General features: G+C 40.0%; 1 protein-coding gene across 1 annotated transcript in view; it reads left to right on the plus strand.

Moving 5' to 3' along the window:
- The window catches only part of SASH1 (SAM and SH3 domain containing 1), a 171,718-nt gene that overhangs the window by 23,533 nt on the left and 128,349 nt on the right, over positions 1–19,836 (plus strand). The window contains exon 2 of the mRNA XM_070733679.1: positions 7,094–7,222. Coding sequence (XP_070589780.1) covers positions 7,094–7,222 — 129 coding nt within the window. The remainder of the gene's footprint in view (positions 1–7,093; positions 7,223–19,836) is intronic.

Raw genomic sequence — 19,836 nt, forward strand, 5'->3', positions numbered from 1 at the left:
TATAGAGCAGTGCTGATGAACCTATGGCACGGGTGCCACAGGTGGCACGCAGACCCATATCTGCTGGCACCTGAGCTGTTGCCCTAGCTCAGCTCCAATATGCATGTGTGTGCCGGCCAGCTGATTTTTGGCTCACACGGAGGCTCTGGGAGGGTGTTTTTGGCTTCCAGAGAGCCTCCTGGGAGATGGAGGAGGGCTTTTTTTTATCATTCCCCAGCTCCAGGGAAACCTTTGGAGGGTGAAACAGGAGCCTACTGGACCCACCAGAAGTTGGGAAAAAGTTCATTTGTGGCCTCCATGGGGTTTGGGGAGGTGTTTTTGCCCTTCCCGGGCCATTGAATTATGGGTGTAGGCATTCGCACATGCACAATAACGCACACCCACGTTCTTTCGGCACCCGAGGAAAAAAAGTTTTGCCATCACTGTTATAGAGTGTACAATATAAAAGGATATGAGATGTGGTTTCAATGGCCCCCATGGGAAATGCTGTGGGAGAGGGAGGGCCTGTTTACTAAACTCAAGATTATTGATTTTCCCTTGCTATTTTCAACAATATGTTTATGGTTCATTGCTGATATGTACTTAGCAAAGCTTTCAAAACGAGCTGCTGATGTTAAGCTGAGGGTGACCAATGGCATCCAACAGCCTTTCCAAACCCGGTACTTGCTACATGTATTGAATATTTCCATTGGCTGCAGATAATGAGACTTTAATAACCATGCACATCTAGGTTTCTGAAAGTTGGAAGGCTGGAATAGAATTTGAGTAGGCAGATTTGGGTAAAGTATGCAATGTTTCTGGTTTGGGTGATCAGGGAAGATACAGAGCTCTATCATCCAAAGGCTCATAAATGCATTGGTATGCTTATCTATCACTTTATTGACCACAGCAATCCATTTAAAACTTTAAGTTAATTAGGGCCACCGTGTAACATATTTTTTTAGAACCAGCCATCGTAACATGGCTTTCTCTTGGCAAGTAGAGTGAGATGTTAAATCCTATTTATTTGAGAAAGCAAGCTGTTTTGCTTCATCAAGGAGTATTTTGGCACCAATGAGGCAATATGGACATAAACATAGCGCGTCCAATAGTTCAAAGGCTTGTAAAACTGGCAAGAGATAAAGCTTTTGTTAACAGGCTGGTATCTGTAATTGATAAAAACATGAAGCTTTGTTTAGTCCCCAGTACTTAGAAGATATACATCTATATAATATCTAAATGGGCATGCACAGTTTAAAGCCCCCAGGAGGGTGATTGGACTTTGTTTAATTAAATGATCTTGAACATCCTGATAACTGTATTACAGTTCAGAATAAAATAGTGATTGTGTGCCTGGCTGAGACAGTAAAGAGCTAATTCCCAGTACTATTGTATATGGGGAGTTTCTTGACTCAAGTTAGTTTGTCTTGCTTTGAAATGAATGGATAAATAAAATAATGAAAGAAAGAAAACCAGATGACAAATGCATAAAAGCTCTGTAGTGTTCTCGAAATAAGACATAATGCAAAATAGTACAATTGGTACTAGCATAAGGCCCGGGTAGAAAAATGTAATACTGCTTTTCTCTATTTGTACAGCTTCACATCCTCAATTCACCCACCATCTACCAAAACTGTGGGATATTTGTTTGCCTGGAGGCCTTGCCTTTCATTTTGGGATTATACTGTATGTATAACCCTATGCACACCCATACACTATAGGCGTAATTCATGATTTGGCATTTTTGCAAAGGCTTAGTTTGCAGAATGTATATGGTATGATGTCAGATTATGCAAATTAAGTGTGCATAAGAGGAATTATGCCAATGTGTGCTCACAAGGCTATATATATTTACGAATTGAACATTTGTGGGTAAAAGAACATCTGTCAATTTTCTGAAAAAGGACCTTTGGAATTGGTGAAAGCATCCAATGAAAATATACCTCTTCACTTGTAATAAAGCTGTTGCAAAAATCACTGAACTGAGATTGGGGTTCTTGTTGAACCTTGTTGGCTCATAAATTTTACAAGTCTGATTGTCCTCAAAATTCCTTGGAGGGCCAAGAAAAGGTAGCATTTGGTAGGGAAGAAATCTTTAATTGATTTATTTACCAACCATATCTAATATTTTGCATAATAATTCATGTGTTTGAGATGGTGGACATATAAATATAATAAATAAATAAAATAACTAATTATATTAAATTGTTCCTACCTGGAAAAGTGGTAATATATATTTTTGTATCATATTTAATTCCATTTCCCATAACTATGCATCTACGCCTATAGAAACTGACTAGTTCTGACTAGAATTTGACTAGGATTGCCAAAATGTGTATTGAATCACAGTATGAATAAACTATTGTCTCAATGGGGTTAAAGAAAAAATATATAGAAAGAAGTAATTTATTTCCATTCCTAATCTGATAACAGTTCCTATCAAACATGTCTTATTTAAAAATGTATCTTGCATAGTTTGTACAGAATGTATGAAACAACAATGTCTCTTTGTCTAAGCAGCTGCCAATTCATTTGCTATGTAATGAGAACATTCATGCTTCTTTAATTGCTACCATTTTGGCTTGTTTGTTATTTTTTAAAGATAGCTTTTCTGACATTATTGACCAGGACTTTGAAAATGACATTTGAAAGTCCTTGATGCGGTACTCAACCAAGAATTAAAAGAAAAATGCTTCAGTGCTTATAGACCTGGTTAAAATAATAAAATAATCACAGTATACCTACAGCCATACTCAGTCTTGCTTAATATTATAGAGACAATTTTTCCATGTAGTTGAAGGCCAGGTTATTAGCAAAACCAGTGAACCTTGAAACTAGAAAAATAAAAACCAAGAGGTACATTGAAGTCATAAAATGAGATATCCTGTAAACATATGAGCATCTTGCACTTTCGGTAATTGGATTTGTATTTTATGACTTTTTTGTTATTGTTATATGGAAGTTTCACCTAAGTCACATACTACAGAATGAATATGAACTAAAATTCCAGCCATAATGAAATGGCTAGTCCATTGGCAGCTTTGTGCATGATTACATCCTACAGCAAAGTAAGTAAAGCTTTTTACTTACATGAGTGCATGAGAGTGTAGGCAGACCAGGCATAGAGCATCCATTGAATCAATATAAATGATACTAAATAAATTGTAAAAGAAGGAGGAACATTTTTTCCAATGTTTATACCAGGAAGGCTGGGTGAAGAGGTTGCCTTCAAAGTAATTTTAAGAAAATGTATTATTAAACTACTGGTAATTTAATAAATAAATAAATAAATGGCCAGGAAGAATCATAATATTATAAAATATGGGATAAATTCTCTACAATTTGTTAGAACAGAGAAACAACACACAAAATCCAATAATATAGAAATAAAAAAGTAATTTAAAACTGAAGTCACAATGTAATTGATATGTAACAATATAATTATGTGAATAATGAATAGTGTAAGAATTTTATGTTAAAAGAATTGTATAAAGCTTTAGTAAGGTAATGTTATAAATGTTAAAGGAAGGTTATAAATATTTACGTTTTAGTTAATTCACTTATAACTCCGGAAACAACTTCCGACAAGAGAGGGACTATAAAGAACCCCTATATATGTTTTCTATTTGTTTGTGTTTTGTATTGTGTCACCTTAAAAATTTTATAAGTAAGTAAGTAAGTAAGTAAGTAAGTAAGTAAGTAAGTAAGTAAGTAAGTAAGTAAGTAAGTAAATTCCTTAACAATTGTAGTGATTCACTTAACTATGACAAGAAAGATTGGCATATGGAGCAAAACTCACTAAACAAATGTCTCCTTTAGTGACTGAAATTTTGGGCTCAGTTGTGGTCATAAGTCAAATGATCAAAGGGAGTGACAAAAGTAACAAAATTCCCCATCCTCAACCTTGATTTCTGCTGGAGGGCGCTTGTCCCTACTGCAAGCGCCCTCCAGCAGAAAATCTTTAAGGGGCAAGAGATTGGGGAGAGAGGTAGGAAAGGTTTATATTTTGAATTACCTGAGAAAAATGATGAGAAGTTGGAGGTTTACTGGAATCATTGCCAAGTCAACCTGATTGCTCAGAACGAACAAGTGAAATACGACTACAGTACTAAAAAAAAAGGCAGATGTTTTAAATAGCTAATTCCATTGTTTGACCATCTGGAAATCTCCCATGCCAGATGAAAACTGCTTGAATTTTTCAGCCAGACAGCAATATTGGCTGAAAAACCTGGTAGCAGTAATCCCAGCATGACCGATAAGTGCCAAATTGGAGAAAAAGTAGACCATTATATACCTTTAAGTGTATCAGTTATGTTGGACATTATGTTTCTGATAGGACCTGTGATCAAGGGAAAGTGTTTCTTTCTGATGATAAACTAATCTCTGCAGCATTTCAGTAACATGAAGCTTGTGGGATAATTTTGTTGAAGCAAACAGCTTTGTCCTTTGTCCTAGCCATGGCACCCAAATAAAAGATGTTACATGTGCGTTACTGCATAGTTCTTCATGGCTGCCTCTTCTAATTACATTGAAGTTCTGTAGATAAATTGTTGGTGGTTGCAATGGCCTTCCGCACAGTAACTCTTACGTCTCAATTAGCAATAAAAATGCCTATCTTTCTATATTTATCTAGAAATAGCCAGAGCTAAATATGTGAAATATTTCATATAGTCCACAACCTGTCTGTATTTTCTGGGTACTCTTTAGAAGGATTAGGCTTTTTCAACCTACATTTTAATTTTTTTTACCTGCTTTTACTCCCTTAGTTCCACCAAGCAACAATTGAACTACTGAGGAAATGCTTATAATACAATTACGATAGTGTTATTCATCAGATTGTTGATAAATTAGAAGAACTGAATTCAGGTTGCAAAGTCAGGTCATGACTGTTCAGAAGTTCTGAAGTTAATTCTTGAGACATCTATTTGAAGAGGAAACATCCAGTTCTATAAGCCATTGAGTATCTTTTTGATTGTGGCAAGATAGAAATAAATAAAAGTCCCCAACAATGGTAGAATGAGTATTTCTAGGTAGACTTTGAGGGAGGGAGGGGATAGAGAATTCTACTATCAATTAGATAAGTAAAAATTTATCTTCCCCTATAAATAGTATGCAGGATACAGAAGAATGGGTTTAAGATACAGAAATTTTAAATTTAAAAAAAAAACTTCCAGAAAGTAAGTGCCATTGGGCAATAAAATTAATTTAAAAGGAATGTTGCAAACTCCTTTACTAAATGTTTTCAAACAAAAATCAGACAGATATTTGTCAGAAATAATCTAATTTGGATTTCCACTCTGCACATGTGATTGGATGATGGCCTTATTATAAACTCTTCTGTCCCCAATTCTGAATTCTGGGAAAAAATTTGCAATCAGGAAAAATATTATTAAGCTTTTAAAAAATATATATATATATTGGGTACACTTGCGGGGATATCAACAGAGATGTTTATATCCATGGAAGAGTAGTGTTTTTCTCTTGTTTATTTTAGCTCAATCATTTACAACCAGGTGTCTTCCAAGTCTGTTGAAAGAATTTTGATCCTATTCTGGATATAAAGTCTGTGTCTGAAATCTCAACACATAGCACTAGAACTATAAGTGTCAGGCTGATTGTTACCAAAACATATAACGAAGGCAGACTTATCTTCACAAAACAGGAAAGTTAATCTTTGGATTAACTTTTATTAAAAAGCCAGTCTGACTTTAGATGCTGACATAATAAAAAAAAGTTATGTAATTGAACTTAAAACTACAAAAATATTAACAAACAATATTTTGAGCTGAATACTTTTTTTCATAAAGCTTATATCATTTATTTAATTCAAAGCATTTAATGAAGAGTTGCTCTATGATATTAACATCAGTTTAAAATAACGCAGCATATTCATCCTACTAACGTGCAATAACAAATAAATCTAGCATGGTGACCATTAGATTATTATAACTTGTGTTATTAATTTCATTCATATGAATCATGACGGTGTTTCTAATATTTACACATCATCAGACTAATTCTGTAGGAACTTCATACCAATTTATCATTTATAGCATGTGTAATTATTTCACCAAAAATTCTGAACTAAATAAATATATTTTAAAAGGGAGTATTCCAGTACACGAACCAATCTCATAAGAAAAATATTGGACAAGTATTGTCCTGAAATATTATAGTTTAATTTTAATAAATGTTTCAGTCTCCCCCTTAAAATGTTGGGGGGGGGCGGTGTTTCTTCATGATTTATGATTTATTTCCTCTCTGAAATCAGAAAAAAAAACATGCTGTGAAAAGTGCGTAGGAGCCGATAACTTAATGATAAAGTTTTTTTTATTAGACAATAACTTACTTGGATCAAATGAAATATAACCTATTCTTTCTGGAACAGGTCTTTTCCAGTAAAATAACATTAGTGGAATTGCAAGACTGTTTCTTGTTTGCAACTACAGTATTTCCAAATTAAGAAAGTATGAATAATGATATAAACATATTGTTTTGTGAATCCTGTTCACAGTTCCTAAACTACAAACTAAGTCTTATGTACACTTATAAATTACAATATTTAATATATTGCTTTTTATTCCAATTTAGATTTTTCATTTGGTTGAATCGTTTTAGTTTAATTGGAAATAAAATTTGGTACATCAATAAGGAGTGATAGCTTTGGGCTTTTTGTATACGTGAGATAACCCCAAAAGAAAATCTACTGGTGTTTCAAAGGAACATTATTTGGAATGTTTAGAATTGTGTAACCAAAGCAAGAAAAAAATATTCCAAATTGGCAAGAACATCTTTGATTCCGTTAAGGAGCTCCTTGAACAGCTCTGGGAGAGAAGATGCTTTAAGATGCTGTGTTTCTGGTTCCCCTCAGCTCCAAAAATGCTTTTGAAGACTGAATCTAAAAAAAAAGCAAAGCCTCATTATCTAATAATGTCTTGACAACTTATCATTTGGAAGTTTAATGGAATTTCTTGTTTCCTTGCTGCTTTTTGAGCACTATAGATTGATATTGAAGTGCTGTCACCATTATGCAATTACCTGTACATTAATATCTTTAAATTTGCTAAGAATTATTGAATCCTTACACTCTGTTTCCTTCTGTATTTTTCTGCAGGATGGGTCACTGGGCAACATTGATGATCTGGCTCAACAGTATGCAGATTACTATAATACCTGTTTTACTGATGTATGTGAAAGGATGGAAGAACTACGTAAACGAAGGGTATCTCAAGACCTTGATATGGTAAGATGATGAGGAAGACTAGTCATTTGCAAACTTAGTAAAATCCACCTTTGCCACCAGGCATGGAGAAATTGATTTCCCTTGGCCGCTCTGTTTTATGTATGGTTTGTTTGGGTTGTATGAGTGTTTTTAATCAAGGGTTTTTAACTGTTTTGCTTTTTTAATCATTGGATTTGTATTTTGTATTCCTGTTGTGAGCCGCTCCAAGTCTTCGGAGAGGGGCGGCATACAAATCTAATAAGTAAAATAAATAAATAAATAAAATTTTAGGTTTTCAGGAATGTCCCTGCAACAACAACCCCGTGAAGTAGATTGGACTGAAAGAGAGTGACTGGCTCAAAATCACCCAGCCAGTCATGGCTTTAAAAGACCAGAAATTCTTGAGTTTTAGTCATCAGTTGCAGAGGTCTTCCCTGTATCTAGTAATCTCCCTGAGATAGAGAGATCATCCTCAATCATCCACAGGTATAGAACACATTTGGTTAAAGATGTAGCCATAAAAGCTTTCCTGGATATTCCAGTCTCTAGATAAGAACCAGGTGTTCAAGATTTTTTTGCCTCTTGTCAAGAACCATTTTCCACTTACAAACTCGAGCCTCCAAAACTGTAACAGGAAAAGGCAGGGAGAAACCCTCCGTGAGACCTCTCTAGGAATCTCTTGGGAGGAACCAGGGCTAGAAAAGGTGGGGAGAAACCTCCATGGGGCCTCTCTAGGAATCTCCTGGGAGGAAACAGGGCCTTCACCCTATGGTTTCCCTAATTGCACGCATTATTTGTTTTTACATTGATTCCTATGGGGAAAATTGTTTCTTCTGACAAACTTTTCTACTTAAAAACCTGGTTATGGAACGAATTAAGTTCATAAGTAGAGTTACCACTGTATTTGCTTCTGTGGCAGGATCTATCTAGCAGATCTACAGTATGTCATTGGAGTGGCTTTCTTAGATCCAATTGATCAATCCTCAATTCCCAATGTTTGAACAAATCATGTTGTATGCACAGGGTGCAACAATTCATCACATGCTTTCCATCCCTTTTCCAGGAAGCAGAAGCAACAAATGTCTTTGGTGATTGAATCTCAGCTCATTAGCCTGAAATATAGTAGTAAAAACTGTTGAGTAAAACCCAGCATCCAAAATAGCTTCTTCTACCTGTATTTACAAATTAATGTTTATTCAGAAGGGCTAAAAAGAAGAGAAGGTTCCCAATGTCAGTTTCCATTTCTCAAGGTCTAGTCATCCTCTGCATCATCCACTGCATCAATGGTGGGCTGCTAGCTGGAATGCCTAATTGGGCTCGCTTCCGCGGCTCTGGAGGTACCGTGAGTTCGAGCAAAATTATGTTTCTGCGACCGTGCATGTAGCAAAATCGTGTACGGATATGCAGGCGTGCCTGTGTTCTGGCGAGCTCTGCACATGCCGGAATACGGGTGCATCTGCGTCTCCGTGTGCGATTTTGCTACCTGCACGGGCACAGAAACATAATTTCGCTCGAATTCACGGTACCTCTAGAGCCGTGGAGGCGAGCCCAATTAGGCGTTCCGGCTAGCAGCCCAAAACTGCTCTGCCTACAGCTTTTGACCTAGTGTTGTAGAACAATATTACATGTTCACACCAAGTAATGTTTGAAAGGCCTCTCAATTAGTTCCATTAAACATCTGCCAGTACTCAGCATGGAAACTCCAGTTTCTACTCTGTTCTCACCTGACTTCATTCAATCACTTGTACATACCTTTGACTAGAGCAGCTGAGATACAAGGTAACATTTCTGGTAATAATAATAATAATAATAATAATAATAATAATAATAATAATAATAATATCATTATCATTATCATCATTATCATCATCATCATTATCATTATCATTATTTATTAGATTTGTATGCCGCCCCTCTCTGAGGACTCGGGACGGTAGCCAAGATATTATTAAAAATAGGCATATTCTTTACCCAAAAGGAGTTCTGCATCATCTAGCCAAACATCATCGCTCTGCAGCTACTCACAACCTTCATTGCTAAGATGAATTCAGTCTTTCATAAGGGCCAGGGAGGAATTCTCCCTCCATTCTGCTCCAGGCCCAAATCTGTGTTTTAAAAGGATTGATACACTCTGAACAATAAACTACTGGAATTAAACAGAGGAATTCACAATCTTGGACAGTCTCCTCGTTTCTTTTGGCAGCTCACACTGATATCCAGGCAGATCAAGACTTGTTTCGAGCTATCCTTTGAAATCTGAAACAAATCGATCTATAGGGATTGAAGGTCAGTTCACTAGAAATGCAGTTACCTCAGCTGCCCCCAACATTAACATCTTACTGTAAAACTGCCGTATAGTCCTCCATCTCTTTTTATCTCTGTTAGAGATGTAAATTAGTATCTTTTGGCTGGAGAAAAGTTCTCTATAAAGTCTAGGTCTATCTAGGCAAAAGTTCTACCTCAGGGATAGCTCTGAATATGTCCCACTTAAAAAGGACTTGGCTCAGAAGATTAAAATTAAGTGAAGGCTCCTTTTCTACAGTGAGGCTAGAACAGGCTTCTCAAGCTGGCAGCCCATGGGCCGGATGCAGCCTGCATAAGCCACATCCACTCCAGCTCTGCAAAGGAAAAAAAAACCAGCCCAATACAACATAATACGGCTGTGGTGCAAGCGGGTTTGACACCCATGAGATCCAGCCCACCAAGCTATTATCAGAAAAAATGATTGGGGGCCATGTCAGTATTTGCAATCTATAAACATATCTCTGCTGCCTTCCCACCCTTTAAAAAATTTATCTTTGATTGTTCTTTCTGATTTGTCATTCTTAAGCATGAAGAGTACTTTTCCCTCTCAGGGCAGCCAACATCAGAATCTTTTCTATGCTGGCCTCCAGAATGACCACTTTAGGATGTTCAACCTCGAATGTAGAGAAAGGATTTTGGGGATAAGTCCATTCTCTAATCCAATGATGGGGAACCTTTTTTGGTTTGCGTACCAAAAGGGAGGGGTGCGGGGGCATGTGCGTGCATGCACACACCCATAATTCCATTCGGGGGGCCCCATGCATGTATTCATGACACCACCACCGCGTTCCTGACACGCAATGGCATGCACGTTATTCACTCTCCCCAGGCACCAGAGCCTTTTTAGGAGCCTGGGGAGGGCAAAAACAGCCTTCCCCATTCCCCTGGAGGCTTTCCAGAGGCCAGAAATGACCCGTTTGCAAAGTTCCAGTTGAAGTTCCGGGGGGGTGTTTTTTGTTTTGCTCCCCCAGGCTTTAGAGCAGTGATGACGAACCTATGGCATGGGTTCCACAGGTGGCACATGGAGCCGTCTCTGCTGGCATGTGAACTGTTGCCCTAGCTCAGCTCCAATATGCATATGTGTGTCAGCCAGCTGATTTTTGGATCGCACAGAGGCTTTTGGAGGACATTTTTAGCTTCCAGAGAGGCTCCTGGGGGTGATGGAGGGCGTTTTTACCCTCTCCTGGCGCCAAGGAAGCCTTTGGAGCCCAGGGAGGGTGAAACACGAGCCTACTGTGCCCACCAGAAGTTGGGAAACAGTTCATTTCCAGCCTCCAGAGGGCCTCCGAGGTGCGGGGGAAGCTGTTTTTGCCCTCCTCAAGCATTGAATTATGGTATGGGCACTTTTGCACATGTGATAGCACCCACGAACGCTCTTTCAGCACCTGAAGGAAAAAAGGTTCGCCATCACTGCTTTAGAGCCTTTCTAGGAGCCTGGGAAGGGCAAGAATTGCCTCCCCCACACCCCCGGAGGTCCTCTGGAGGCCAGAAATGGTACATTTGCCAACTTCTTCAAGTTAAACTTCTTCAACAGTGTTGCAACTGCCCCACATCCTCTGGAGGCTGAAAACAAGCTGTTTTCCGACTCCTGGTGGCCCAGAAGGCCTGAAAATTAGTTGGCCGGCATGCTCATGTACGCCTGACCTGAGCTCGCATGACCATTGATATGGCTCTGTGTGCTACTTGTTGCATGCAGGCCATAGATTCACCATCACACCTCTAATCCATGTGTGGCAGAAAAGAAATAATAAAATTTGAGCCTTAATTTGTATTCCATATTATATTAAATTAAACTCAAGTTGAATGGTGCAATTTAGTTCAATGGTGATTGTAAAAGAGTAAAACAAAGAAGCATCACTAATCAGAACCATAGTAGATCAAGATTAAATGTGTGGGCCTGTGTGTTTTCAATTGCTCTCTCAGATAAAGCACACAGTCTAACTTAACTATCCTGAATTGAGCATCATATTTATTTTGTTGCTCTGAAAGAGAGCGCAGCATTGTTGTAAAACACCATTGGTGTGACAGGCCTTTAACTGTTGCTTGAATCATAGCCTTATTTCTTGTTGGCTTGCTTATACAAATGCACCTTTAGAAATGGGCGCTACATGACATGCAAGATCTTAGCAAGTCTGGCTGGCCTTAGCCTTTATTTCTCTCTTTTTAATTTCCAGGGCAACTAGCATTCTTTGTCACCTCCCACACAGCTGGGAAATAGTGTCTTTTGTTTTGTTTTTAGGAAGATGCAAATTCAATCTACACATGAAATCTATAGCACCATATGGCTCAGATTTCTAGTGATAAAATTTTCTATCTAGTGATTAAAAAATGAAAATAGTACGAAGGACAAAACCAGAAACCATTATTAGAACAAGAACTTTGTATATTTGCACAGTAAACTAATATTTGCTTTTAAAAATAACCCTGAATTACTTGAAGGGATTTTTCCTCCATGAAGACAATTCATTTACTTTCTCCAGAGGTGTGGAGAAAGTCCCAAATACTCTTGGTGGAACCATTATTTATACCAAAGCCCTCGTTTGTTTAGTTCAACAAATAAACAAAAGGCTTACTCTTTCCATTAAAAGAATGTAATTAAAAGCCTACTCATTGCTGGGCTGTTACGTTGTCTAAATCAGTGTTTCCCAACCTTGGCAACTTGAAGATATTTGGACTTCAACTCCCAGAATTCACCAGCCAGCAAATGCGATCTAGCAATTCCGGTAGCGAATGCTGGCTGGGGAATTCTGGGAGATGAAGTCCAAATATCTTCAAGTTGCCAAGGTTGGGAAACACTGGTCTAAATAACTAGTTGTAGCATGCAGGGAGACTCACTATTACAAAATCACTGTAAACCTTAAATTAAGGCAACACCCCTACCCCAAAGCTTAAGCTCAAAGGTTTATTGATTTTAGTTCAGCAAGCCCCAACTTGGGTGACCCCAAATATGTCAGTCAGAATTGGTAAACTTTCTAGCCAAGGTGGTCAGTTTTGAGAGTTGTAGTCCAAACTTTTGAAAAATTCTAGTTTGGGATAAATTGATCTAATTCAGAGATGAAAGACCTCTTTCTGTATCCAAATGGAAGATACGGCAGCTCTGTCTTATCTTCCCAACCTACCATGCAATGGCCACTACAGATAACACCTCTTACTGATTATGTTATTTGCCTCCCAGGCATGTAAGGCATGTCCTTGCAATTTCTTTGGTGTTAATATAGCCTATTTTATGGATAGAGAACTCCCTTCAATTTAGCCAGATGGGTTTAATTTGCCTCACATCATTGTTCAGCTGAGCAGGTGGGAAAATCCCTGTGAGTTGAATTAGTGGACATCAAAGATGGAAAGCAATTAGATATTTGGACCTTAACAAAGGCAAGCCAGAATGATTGAGGGCTCTTCTTTGCAAGGGGAAAGAATGATTAGAAGAAAAAGATAGCAGGTGCTGGTACAGCCACAGTATATTATGTGTCAAGTATTTCAAGCGGTCATTCAACCAGGCTATCATCCCTAATGGGCTCAGAGCAAAATCTGCATAACTCAAAAGTAACATCCCCATTCTTATTTTTATCACTGTTCCTGAACTTGGTTATCAGTATTTTCTCTACCTAGTCTGGCAGCAGGAAATGGGTGAAACTTTTGTTCATCATTCCATCTCTCCTGGAACAATGCCTCTGATCCTAGTCTTTTCCTTTATTCAGTATGTATGAAGCCCGCAGGCCAGATGTGTCATGGGCAGGCAACACCCACTCCAGCAAAGGGAGAAAATGTTGTGATATGTCACGTGACGGCAATGTGACTTTAAGAGTTTGACACCCGTGGTTTAGTACATTTGCATGCGGTCAATTATATTCATTTAATGAAACCCATTTCTTACCTGGACTATTAAATGATCATTGTACAAGAGGCACGGTAGCTGGTATAATTCTTCAGTCCGGTCTCTGGCATTTATATCTGTGGGTTCTACACCCATGCTGCATCTTGTTCATAATATCTTAAAGAAAGTTCTTTGCTCCTAGTTCTGTCTTCCTTCCCCACATTCATTGTCTAAACATAAGTCAGCTTCCATTTCCCCCCACTTCTCTTCTGCAGAAGTAGCATTGTTAGGCTTCTTTTTGAAATTATCTTATCATGACATCTCAGACTTTCTTTGCTTTAGAGACTCATGTGTTGGGTGTGAATGGCCCCAAGAGCTGTATTTGAAAAACAACAGTGTTGCATAAATATCCTTCTACTCGTCAGACAGCAGTCTCTCTGTTGGATTTGTTTGGACAAAGGTGGTACAACGCTTCCCCAGTGCCAATATTTATTAAGCAAGCCTGTTGTAGCAGATCCACCCATTTTTAGCACTTCCGTAAAAGCAATTTCCCCAGCTGACTTGCAGCTAAATGAGTACCAAAAGTTATTTTATACTGCTCTATTTGTAAATCGCTAAGTTCCAGTCGAACAGAGCTAAAGTATCCATATCAAAACTTACTTGTACAGGGAACCAAACTAACACTAATCAAGTTAACTGATCAATGTCAAATTTCAAAGACATAGTATCCTTTAAAGTTTTGTACAACTAATAGTAACAAGCATTTTTATTAGTTGTTTTCCTCATCTGATACGGCTTTCAAAAATTAGACCATCTGAGCACAGCAATTTAAGCCTCTTCTGAGAATGAGGGTGAGTGTATCAGCATGGCATCATGGTTAAAATGTGGAGTGCTGTGGAGTGCTACTAAAGAGATACTGGTTCTAGTCAAGTCTCAACCATTGAGAACCTTTGGGCCAGTCTTTCTCTCTCAACTCAAACTACCGTATTTTTCAGATTATAAAAAACACCCTGAACTATAAAAAGCAGCTAGCTTTGGGGGAAGAAAACAAGAAAAAAAATCTGGCTCTGGCTCCCAGCAGTTTGCCTTCTTGCAGTTTCAGTTTCAATTTCAGCACAGCCTGATTATTATTATTATTATTATTATTATTATTATTATTATTATTATTTAGATTTGTATGCCACCCCTCTCCGAAGACTCGGAGCGCCTCACAACATGCAATATACAGAGTACAAAACCAATATTAAAAACAGCATTTAAAATCCTTATAATAAAAAACAATCATACAACCCACATTAGCACAAGGCGTACCTAGCTTTGGGGAAGGAAAACAATACAAAAAATACTGCCTCTATCTCCCAGCAATTTGCCTCCCTGCAGCAAGCAGCCTGTTTCAGTTTCAGAACAACCTGATTAGCACAAGCAGATTGTCAGTTGGATCATCCTCCCGATGCTCAGCTGTTTCAAGCTGTAGGAATTGCCATAGTTTATTGCTGTCTTTGTGTGTCCCATTTTTGGCCTCCACATCCATTTTTCAGCCTCTACACATCCTATTTTTGGCCTTTGCGCACTTCATTTTCCATCTGTTCTGGGTGCTGGAGATTGGAATGGATAGAAAACAAGGTGTGCAGAGGCCGAAAATGGGACCTGGAGGCTGAAAATGGGACATGCGGGGGCAGGAATAGGCAATCCCTGCAGCCTAAAATAGCTGATAGTTGGGATGCAGATCCAATTGACAATCAGCTGCTTGTGCTAATCTGTCTGTGTTAGAACTGAAACAAGCTGTTTGCTGGAAGGAGGCAAATTGCTGGGAGGCAGAGGACAAAGGGTGGGGGCTGGCGGGTGAGCGGGGCTACATTCGGTGTATAAGATGCACCCAAATTTTCATCCTCTTTTAGGAGGGAAAGTGCATCTTATACTCCTAAAAATACAGTAACTTGTGTTGTTGCTGTTATGGGAAGGAAATAGAGACAGTGTTACCTACACTATTCCTGGAGAAAAGTTGGGGTATGAATCCAGTAAACAAATAAATAAGCAATACATTGCTGCTGCTGTTGCTTCTTTGTTACCTTTATGAAATGGGGTTGTCGTCTGTGAGACTGACTAGCATAACTACCTGCAGAGTCTGGAAAGTCAGAACAGAATAGAACAGAATTCTCCACTGGCCAAGCGTGATTGAACACACAAGGAATTTGTCTTCAGTGCACAAGCACTCATTGTACATAAAAAATATAAATGATAAGTCAGATGGATGTGCTATATGTTGTTAATCAGGGTCTTAATCAGGGGGATGGGGAGCGTGCGTGTGTGCGTGCCCGACATTGAAAATCACCTTTGCCAGCCTCTGCTGTTAGAAGAACTCCTGCCCCACCTCTCCTGCAGCCCCCTTGCTGACAACCCGGGATGAAAGCGCTCTCGGCGAAGGGACTGAGAGAGGGGCGGGGCGGGCGTTCCCAACGCGCTCGGAGCGGCTAGCGGCCAGATGAGGAGGACAAGAAGCCGCAGCCGCCACCGCCACTGCGGGAGAAGCCGCGCCCCAAGGCGGGAAGCGGAGGAGGAGAAAGAGAGGTGGGGCGGGCGGATGGGGGGCAGTGGTGAGAAGCCAGGGGCACAAGGGGGCCAGAGGCGGCGGGGGGGCTCCTTGCGCGCCCTTGGAAAAGGGTGCATGGGGGGTGTTTTGGGTTGCGCGCACACACACACGCAGCTTAGAAGGTACAGTAGCCCTAGACCTACAATTGGCTCACTACTTCACTAGCACTTAGTCATTTAAGACAGATCATAAGAATTGTCATTGGAAGATAGTGTCAGAGCTATGGCATGGTTCTATGTTATCAAGCAAGGATAGAGCTCTGGTGGCTTTTCCTTAAATTATAAACACTTTAAATGTGTGCTATGTCCAAGAAAATAGTGTAGCTTTAAGTAAATTGGAACAGAAATGTAAATGAAGGAAGAATAATCTGCATGTTTAAGAGAATATCATTGCTATATTTTCATGAAATGTCCAGAAGTTAGTAGTCTACAAATATCACCGGCCATTGATATTCAAGCAAGACCTTTTTTTTTTCTCTTTAAGATTGATATAAATGAATACTGTCTCCTGCCTTTTTATTTCTGAATTTTAATTATTTTATTCTATCTTCTATATACTGTATATCTTTCATGTTTTTAATGTATATTTACCGTATTTTTCGCTCCATAAGACGCAGTTTTTCCCCTCCCAAAGTAGGATGAAAAATCAGCCTCGTCTTATGGAGCGAAGATGCAGGCAGGGAGGGGGGGGGGAGGCTGCGAATTTGGAAGCGCCATCCCGCCGGCTGGCTGGCTAGCTGCTGCCTGGCCCACCGTTCCCCGTAAGCTGCGCCCGTGAGCAGGCGTGCACCCCCAAATACACCCGAGCGCCCTTTTCCACGGGTGCGCGCTCCCCATCCCCCTGCCAGCCCGCGGGGAGGTGGGCGGGGGCGGGGAGGTGTGGCAGTAGGAGTAAAGGGAGCCGCGGCCGCCCCTGCCTCCCCACGGTGCCTCCGGCCAAATGCGCCCCTGGCTTCTCCACGCTGCCCTATTGCCCGCCCGATCCGCCTCCTCTCCTCCTCTGCCACCTCCTGCGTTGGGGTGCGATCTGCCTCCTCTCCTCCGCTGCCTCCTCCTGCCTTGAGGCGCAATCTGCCCCCTCTCCAACGTCGCTGCCTTCTGCCTTGGGGCGCGATCCGCCCCCTCTCCTCCACCGCCGCCTTCTGCCTTGGGGCGCGATCCGCCCCCTCTCCTCCTTCGCCGCCCCCTGCCTTGGGCGAGCAATCCGGGAGTCTGGGACAGGGTGGCTTTACGCCATGAAGAGAAAACGGCCGACTTTTCCCTGCTGCCGGAGCTGTTTCCTCTTCATGGCGCAAAGCCACACAGTCCCAGACTCCGGGATTGCTCGCCCAAGGCAGGAAGCGGCGGAGGAGGAGAGGGGGCGGATCGCGCCCCAAAGCAGAAGGCGGCGGCGGAGGAGGAGAGGGGGCGAATCGCGCCCCAAGGCAGAAGGCAGCCATCTGCCCAGACAGAAAGGAAACAAGAGAGAGAAAGTGAGAAGAAGAGAGAGAAAGAGGGGGAGAGAGAGAGAAAGAGAGAGGGGGAGAGAGAGAAAGAGAGGGAGAGGGAGAAAGAGAGTGGGAGAGGGGGGAGAGATAGCAAGAGAGGGAGAGAGAGAAAGAGAGAGGGAGAGGGGGGAGAGAGAGGGAGAGGGGGAGAGAGGGGGGAGAGAAAGAGAGAGGGAGGGAGAGAGAGAGAGGAGATAAAGAAAGAGGAGAGAGAGAAAGGAAGAGAAAGAAAGAAAGAGGGATAGAAAGAGAGAGAGAGTGAGAGATGCTCAGTGAGCCTTTCTTTGAAGTTGCCTTTCTTTCTTTCTTTCTTTCTTTCTTTCCTTCTTTCTTTTTCTCTCTTGCTCTCTTGCTCTCTTGCTCTTTCATTCTTTTTTCTTTCTCTTGCTTTCTTTCTCTCCTTCCTTCCCTCATTCCATTTCTTTCATTCCCCCTCTCTATTTTTATTTCTCTTTCATTTTCTTTCTTTCTCTCTTTCTTTCTTTCTTTCTTGCTCTTTTTCTTTCTCTCTTTTACCTTCCCTTCCTCTATTTCTTCTTTTCTTTCTCCTTCCTACCTTCTTCCCTCCCTCCCTTCAGTCCTTCCTCTCTTACTCTCCCCTTTCATAAGTTTCCTTGCTTCCTTCCTCTGTTCCTGTCCCTTCCCCCTTTCTTTCTTTCTTTCTTTCCTTCCTTCCTTCCTTCCTTCCTTTCCTCCCTCCATTTCTTGCTTTCCTTTTCCTTCCTCCCTTCTTCCCTCCCTCACTCCCTTCTTTCACTCCTTCCTCTCTTCCTCTCCCCTTTTTGGCTCAAAATATTTTTTTTCTATTTTCCTCCTCTAAAATCTAGGTGCGTCTTATCAGCAGGTGCGTCTTATAGAGCGAAAAATACGGTATATACTCCCTAGTTGCTCTGTGAGGGAGATAAGCAGTCTCTAAGTATAATATATGGATGAATGAATGAATAAAAATACACATATCCACATTTTTAATTCATTACCACTGCAGTTCTACAGATACTCTCTCAAACTAAGTTTCACTCAACTCATTTTTAATTCAGGGGGTTCATTTCCATCTCTTTCTAGACTATACTGACTGTATGACTGTAACTTGTTGCTTGTATCCTTACGATTTATATTAATATTGATTGTTTCTTGATTGCTTACTTGTACCCTGTGACAATCATTAAATGTCATATCTCCTGTATCTTTTCTTTTATGTACACTGAGAGCATAAATACGAAAGACAAATCCTTATGTTTCCAATCACACATGGCCAATAAATATTCTATTCTATTCTATTCTATTTGACTCAACCCTACACTACCCTACATTAATATTATACTATACTATCAGTGATGGATTCCAACAGGTACAGTCAGAACCGGTAGAAAAATTTTGAACTTTTTTCTCTTTTTCCCTTCTGGGCTCTGTGTATCTTTTTCCTATCACAGTAAATGAGGTTGAATGTGTATAATTTTAGAAGAACGGCATGTGTGTGTGTGTGTGTGTGTTTGTACATACACATACAGTTTACATAGTAGATAATGTATATTTTAATGTGCCTGTGTGCAATATGTATGTACACATTTGGCATATATACATAGAATTAAATAGTATATTTTGGATGTTCAGTAATAGTAAGAGAAATTGCATCTCTTTGAGGCAAGGAGAGGCCAGGCACCCTAACCCTAACTCAAATCCTTGACGTGAGTGACGTCAAGTTGGCCACCATTAAGCCAGTCACATGACCTTTAAGCCACCCCCAGATCACATGATCATCAAGCCACTCCCACCTGGTCATATGGCCAGTAAACCACAGCCACAAATAAGCCACACCCACAGTGTGTTAGTAAAAAATCATATAGCCCTTCACTGTATACTATACTGTACTATACTATACTAATACTATACTATACTATACTATACTATACTATACTATACTATACTATACATTAGTTATGTGAATAAAAATTTCTTAGTCTTATGACTGTTCTCACAGCAGAAATAGCAAGATCAAGGGCCTGTGGAGATCAGCCAAATTTACAGCTGGGGTGTGCCCCTCTGGATTGGCCCTGGCGTTGAGAAGCATTTTCAGCTTCTCCAATTTAGTTGATATCCAGAAGTGTTTTCCAATAAAGCAGAATATATGAAATGAATGGACCTTGGTACTCGCTGAGCAGATATTTCATTACTAAATTGATGATGTTACCTAGTTTGGGTAATGAAATGTCTGCAAAGAAACAACAAACCTCAGAGAGCACCAAGGATCCTTCAGAAGTGTTTATATTTGAAACCATTCATTCATTTAGTTTAAGATTGTCCTGAAATGCTGCCTAGTCTATCTCCCTAGTCTATCTTCAGTTGATAGCTGAAGTTGTGATAAGAATTAAAATTGTTGTTTGCAAAAACGGTTTAGCTTACTCATAGCTTTGTTTATGCGATCTTTATCTACTCTTACATGC

The sequence above is a fragment of the Erythrolamprus reginae genome, chromosome 1 (genome assembly GCF_031021105.1).
Source record: "Erythrolamprus reginae isolate rEryReg1 chromosome 1, rEryReg1.hap1, whole genome shotgun sequence".
Lineage (NCBI taxonomy): Eukaryota > Metazoa > Chordata > Lepidosauria > Squamata > Dipsadidae > Erythrolamprus > Erythrolamprus reginae.